The sequence below is a fragment of the Bos javanicus genome, chromosome 5 (genome assembly GCF_032452875.1).
Source record: "Bos javanicus breed banteng chromosome 5, ARS-OSU_banteng_1.0, whole genome shotgun sequence".
NCBI classification, from domain to species: Eukaryota; Metazoa; Chordata; class Mammalia; order Artiodactyla; family Bovidae; genus Bos; species Bos javanicus.
Window position 1 is genome coordinate 111,400,028 of NC_083872.1, and position 6,538 is coordinate 111,406,565.

The window sequence follows — 6,538 nt, forward strand, 5'->3', positions numbered from 1 at the left end:
TTTGGGGCCTGTGGAGGGAAGATGAGTGTACTATCATGAAGGACAGTGTAGCTGAGTGTGTGTCATAAGGGTGATGGGAATGTGGCACCAGGCACTGTTCTGAATACAGTGCCCATGTCCTACAGCGGGGTGTTCAGAGTGGTAGGCCCAGCTGTTTGAATCCAGGGCTGGGCTGATTGGTGACCTAGGTGCGAATTTTCCTCCAGCACACCAAAGGTGTATGTGGCCTTGGTGACTTGGAGAAGGACAGGGAAAGTTGTGGAGACACAGAATGGGGAGGGCACCTGAGAAAGGAGCGCAGGCAAAGCCTTGGAGGTGGGGATGAAACCCCAACAAATAAACCTCGCAAGAGGATGGTCCTACCCCAGCTGTGCTAGAGGAAGTCACTGGAAATGTGTAAGCCTCCCACCCACACGTGCCCATGCGGCTGTCTGGCTAGGGCCTCAGTCAGCCCTTCCACTCATGGAGGCTCAGGGCAGTGGATGGCTGGAGCAGTCCACCCCATGTGGAAGCCACAGGAAGCCTGGGCTGGGGCTCTGTTGGTTACCCTAGGGTCTCCTCCAGGCAAATGTGCCAGCTGCTCCAAACCACCAGAGACATGCTTCCAGGTGCTTCACAGCCACTCAGAGAACTGGTCTTTCTAGCCTTGGTCTCAATATGGTAACCCAGTGTCCCCTTTCTTGGCTCCTGAGCCTTTCTTTCCCATCAGATCTGTCATGTGCATCTTTGTTAGGAAGGAGGCCTGATCAGCCTGTTCTTCAGAGAACAAACTCCTGGTGAGAGGCAGTGAGCAGCTGAAACTGCTTCTTGCTAAGCTGCTTAAAAGAGGAAGCACACTCAACCACCTTGCTCTGTGGGGGGAGGACGGTGGAGAGCTCAGGGCACACCAGCCTCTCCCTTCTTAGACAAGCCCATCTGAGGACATTGGCACAATACCGATGTGGAGTCTCAGCTCCTTTCTTCCCACCTTGACTTCCTGAAAGGCCGGCCAGCTTTCTACTCAGATGGTGGCCACCTGCAGACAGGAAGGATTCCAACTTGGACTCAGGCAGGTCTGTGGTCCTCTGAATCCCCACTGAGGATGGAAAGCTGGCTAATAACCAGGGAAAGTGCTCCCCATCCCAGGATGGGTGTGTAAGGAGTAAAACCACCTGCACTAAAGAGGCCGTGGTGGGATGGGCCAACTCTTCCTAGCCACGGGGCCCTTCGGAAGTTCTCACCAGACAATGCATGCCCCAAGGAGCTTTTTAGGCATGGGTGGGTGGGGGCCCTACAAGAGCCAGACTAGCAGCCTGAAGGCCTCCAGGGCCCTTTCTCCACAAGGCCCCCAACCTGTCCTCAGAAGGAACTCCTGGGGCTACCAGGATTTGTCACCAATACCACACTGAAGCCCAAACTGGGCAGCACCACTCACCCACTTGGGCATGCCGCTCAGCACTGCCTGCGGCCGCCAGATGCGGCCCAGCTTCCACCTTCCCCCTCACCTCGCTAGTTCCCACCTCGTGACAGAAGTATGAGGAAAAAAAAGTAGCCTTTGATATCTGTCCCCCGACTGCGTGTGCACGTGCCCTGGGCACTGGCCTGAGGCAGCAGTGATCCCTCCCTCAGACCCTGGTGTTGGCTTCCCTGGAATGAGCCCCCAGCAGCTGTGGGTGCTATTTTTGCCTCAAGAGCTGCCTTCTCAGCCGTGGCTGCCCGCCAGGGGGAGGAGGCTCATGGAGGCTGTGAACTGCTCTCCGCTGGCGCCTGCACTGGGGCTGGGCCCAAGGACTTCTCATCTGGAGCCTAAGCAGCAGCTGGAGGGGTGGGAGGGTGGTGGTGGAGGCTCCTTGGTACCAGGGGAGACAACGGGAAACACCCTGTTAGAGCAGTACACAGCCCCTGGGCCACATTTATTAGAACCCGAAGCCTACCCAGTGGCCCTCCTCCTATCAGAGGTGTGGTCCCCAAGGGCCCAGTGACCGGCCTCTCCACAGCAAATAGCTCAGAGGCCCTTCCTGGGTTAAAGCAAACAAAACAATCAGAAAGGTTTCTTCCTGGCAGGCAGGTGGCACCTCCTGAGCCTGGAAATGTCAGCTCAAGTCTGAGCGAAGGTCCTCCTGTGGGCTTCCAGCTCGCCAGCTCCCCCAGGGGTTCCCCACCCCGGGCTGAGAGATCAGAGGAGGCTGTGCCCTCCTGGGAGCCTAGCTGCCGAAATATTCCCGCTGGAACTTCTGGAAGTCTTCCTCGGTGAACACGGTGCCCTCGGCCTTCTTCTTCTTCTTCGTCTTGGTCACAGGCCGGTCACAGGCCTTGCGGCCCCGGTTCTGGCGCATAATCTGGGGGCGTGTGGGGGTCAGGAGCCCTGGGTGGTGACTCCACCACCTGGAGCTCCACAGCCTAGCGCAGCCGCCCAAGGGCCGCCCTCTCCCCCGGCCCTCACCACGTCTGGGGAGGGGGAGGGCACATCGTTTCCATTCACAGAGGAGCCAACCGAGGCCCAGAGGGGTAGCAGGGGAGTGAGGCCAGGCTCCCACCTCCTCTGTTATGCTGTCAGCCCTCTGAGGAGGCCCCTCACTGCACAGCAGTGTGTCCAGCTCTCGGGAGCCTGGAGGGGGGCCTGCCCCCCACCCTAGGCTCAGGGCTGAGACTCCCACGGATCCCCGGGACAGCCTCAGCTTTCACCCCCACTTCCCACAGCCCATCCCCCTGACGAACCTGCCGGGTGACGGATTCGTCCACTGTGCTTCTTGCACTGGTCATAAACCTCAGGTTTACTCCAAGGTAACCTCGACGCTCTTTCTTCCGGAACTCAGCTGTGGAGGCAGGGAGGGTGGTATCATTCCAGATTCACTCCCTGGAAGCCTTCTGGGGTCCCTTCTGACATCTCCCCACTCCACCCCTGCTCCCCAGCCCTGCCGAAGGCCCCATGGTCCATTCCCCACGTCACTGCAACAGGCTGACTTCTTATGTCAAAACCACACTCCACACAGATCCCACTCAGAGTCCCCCGTGGTTCCAGCTGCTCAAGTGATTTATTCAACAAGTGCGTCCTGGGCATTCACTGTGTGTCAGGCACTGTTCTAGGTGCAAGAGCACAGAGCCGGAAACAGAACAGCCCAAAAGTCCTGCCCTCGTGGAGCTTCCATTCTGAAGGAAGAGAGACGGTAAACAAGGCAAGCAGTAGTTTAGAGGGTGAACGTTTTATGGAGAAAAAGAGAACGGCAAGCAGAAAGGAGGAATGCAGGGGATGGGGGGAAGGTGGCAATTCTAAAAAAATAGGAGGCTCTGAGAAGACCTGAAATTCACTGAAAGAAATTCTGAGCAAAGACTGGAGGAAGAGAGCATTAAACTGTGGGCGGAAGAGCATTCTGGATAGAGGGAACAGTCAATGCAAAGGCTCTGAGGCAGAAGTGTGACTAACGTGCTTGAAGGACAGGGAGGGGCGAACCTGAGGGTTGGAAGCTGGAGGGGGCAGATCACGGGGGGCCCTCAGCAGGCACGGAGGCATGGAGGCATGGAAAGAACTCAGGCTCTCACCAGGCCAATGGGAGCCCCTGGAGGGTGAGAGGCAGGGTAGAGACAGGTCTGACTTAGGATTTTACGGCATCACTTCAGCTGCTGTGGTGAGAACCAGATGACTGGGGGAGGGGGATCAAGGAGACCAATTAGCAAGTTTTTGTAATAATCCAGGCAAGAGATGGTGTAGCTCAGACCAAGGTGGCAGCCACAGAGGTGTCCTTTAGGTTGGCCCTGAGAGTCCCCTCACTCATGTGCCATGGCAGGGTGGTGGGATGGGGTGGGTGGGGATGGAGGGTGTGCCCGCTCCACCCTGGCATCACTGTGGCTCAACCCAGGCTCACTTCCCTGCTTTCACACTTGCTCCTGTTGTCTTACCTCCCCGAGATTCATAGTTCTTTTAACAGATACTTGAACACCTTTATATTGATTGCACCAGGCCCTGGGGAATTGAGGCTTCTCCTGTGGCTCAAGACAGTAAAGAATCTGCCTGTAATGTGGGAGACCTGGGTTCGATCCCTGGGTTTGGGAAGATCCCCTAGAGGAGGAAATGGCAGCCCACTCCACTTTGTTGACTGAAAAATCTCATGGACACAGGAGCTTGGTGGGCTACAGCCCATGGGGTTGCAAAAGAGTCAGACAACCACAAAACTAACACTGGGGATTTGAAGACACACTAGGAACTCAAGTCCTGCCACAGGTCAAAACATCCAAACACCCCACGATCCTGCCCACCCTGTCCCTCTTCAAGTCTGTACATCTCATTAAGTGGTGCCAAATCCCTCAAGATGCTCCCTCCATCCTCACAGCCAATCCACCACTGACACCATCAACACAGCTTCCAGCCGCAGGATTCTTGTTATGTCTGCACTGTCACCGCTGCTCAGGCCACAGCACCTTCTACTTGAAGGGACAGGTGGGAGCAGGGCTCTGGAGACACACTGCCTGGTTTCCACCGGTACCATCTGGGCAGGGGTCTGTTTCTGCATCTGAGCAATGCGGGTAATGACAGCGCCGGCCTCACAGGGTTGTGAGGAACAAATGAGCAAACATCTGTCAGAGACTGAGAACAGCACCCGCAGTGTTAACTTGTACTCAACACTCAGTCTCTGACCCTCGTTTACTATATGTCACCTCGACCAGACTTCTTTCTTTCAACATTTTAAAGATTAATAATAAACTTCTGATTCCACATATGATAACAGTATACGTCCCCCAGCTCATTCTTATATTTCCATCAGGTCTGTGCTTAAATGTCGCTTCCTCAGAGAAGTCTTTCTTCTAAGTCCCTTTCAAAGTACCCTAGTTTTACAGCACAAACCTCATCACAGAGATCCAACCTGACGCAACCCAAACCCAAAATCAGTTTCAAAACGCTGATTTTGAAACTCCTCAGTGTTCTCTCCCCACTAGGACTGTAGACCTTGAGGGTCGGGACGATGTGATTCGTTCATCTCCGTGTTCCCAGGACCCCGCTCCGCGGCCGTAGCATGGCAGGTAGTCTAGTAACGCCTGGGGAACATTTGAAGCCCTGACTCCAGCGCCAGTTCCTCCAAGGCACCGACCCCGGAACCAGCGCGTTCAGCCCCTTCCCAAGCTCACCCAGCGCCGACTTGGGCACCTTTCCCTTGGCGGAGTTCCGCAGTTTCTGGGCCTGGGTCGCCTTCGCCTTACGGGTCCGCTTCATCGAAGCCTGGCTCGGTTTGGTGTGTCCTGGAGCGGCGCCGGGGGCTGTAAAGAACGGACTCGGGTCGGAGGGCGCTCAGGGTTCCCATCCCACCGAGGCTAAGACTGATTTGGATCGTTGGGCGCCCTCGGGGTTCCTGCCCCCAGCCCCTGCCACCTTCCCGCCCGGCCGAACGTCCTCGGGCAGAGCCTCCTCACCCTCAGGAGCCCCCAGTAGCTCCAAGCCCCGCCGCAGCAAGGCAGCCGACATAGCTGCCCTGAGTTCTGCCCACAGTTCTGCCCACACGTCTCAACTACTTCCGCCTTGGCTCCCGTGGTGGTTTCGACGGAAACCTGAGCCAGAAGCAAAAGTTCCACAGTGAGCGGACGGAAGTGCCCACCTTCCTTAGAACGCATGCGTGAGGTTTACTAATCGGCGGAAAGGGGGCGGGATCTGGAGGCGGGGCCAAAGCGCCGAAGGAAGCATTTGTCGTCCAATCGCAACCCAATCAACCCTTTGCGAGACAGGCGGCACCTTCTCCCGGAAGCCGCCCACCAGTAGCTCAGCCTCGTAGGTACAGCCGCTGCGGTCAGGCCGCTACGTAGTGGGCAAGGCAGGGGAGGGGATTTAGTATTCTCAATTTTTACGAAAAAGGAGAATATGTTTTTGGAAATATTTTTTTATATACTTCAACTAGAGCAACGTTTAGTTCGGCGTGAGAATCCAGCTGTCTTGCATTAAGCCAGATATTAAAGATATTTGGAAAAACGTAAAACACTATCAGTGGGTTTTAGTAGTTTTTTCTAAATAGTTTTTAATAGTATTTTTTGAACTATTTTGTTTGGTTTTGGAAAATACAACCATTTTCATTAAAATACGTCAGTTACGTTAATATGTGAGTTTGATACTGTTATTTTAAATTAATATTTTAAAATGTATCTTTTAATTTCTAACATGGTAACCCTCATTAGATAGTTATGTATGCAGAAGCTCTTAGGGATTCTGAAGTTTTTTAAGAAGGAAGAGGATCCGGGGCCACCTCTTTACCTCTCAGTGGTAAAGAATCTGCCTGCCAGTGCAGGAGACACAGGAGCCACGGGTTCGATCCCAGAGTCAGGAAAATCCCTTGCAGGAGGAAATAGCGTTCCACTCCAGTATTCTTGTCTTGGAAGATCCCATGGACAGAGGACCCTGGCAGGCTGCAGCCAATGGGGTTGCAAAGAGTTTCTTAGATAAAATATTGATAGTTTGAGAAATCCTGGCTTAGAAATTAGTGCTCTTCTTGCTGCGGGGAGGATCCCTGTCTTGTTCACTGCTCCTGTGCTCCTAGCCCAGTACCTGGCATGCAGAAGGCACTCAATAAATGAGTGGAGA

The 6,538-nt window shown here is 54.6% G+C and overlaps 1 protein-coding gene across 1 annotated transcript; it reads right to left on the minus strand.

Moving 5' to 3' along the window:
• Window positions 1-1,862: 1,862 nt before the first annotated feature.
• Window positions 1,863-5,561, minus strand: RPS19BP1 (ribosomal protein S19 binding protein 1). The gene is made up of 4 exons (XM_061418594.1): window positions 5,383-5,561; window positions 5,101-5,229; window positions 2,698-2,795; window positions 1,863-2,318 (listed from the first exon to the last, which is right to left on the minus strand). Exons 1-4 carry the CDS (start codon window positions 5,432-5,434, stop codon window positions 2,184-2,186), a joined length of 414 nt encoding a protein of 137 aa, XP_061274578.1. The 5' UTR covers window positions 5,435-5,561; the 3' UTR covers window positions 1,863-2,183.
• Between the last annotated feature and the right edge of the window lie 977 nt (window positions 5,562-6,538).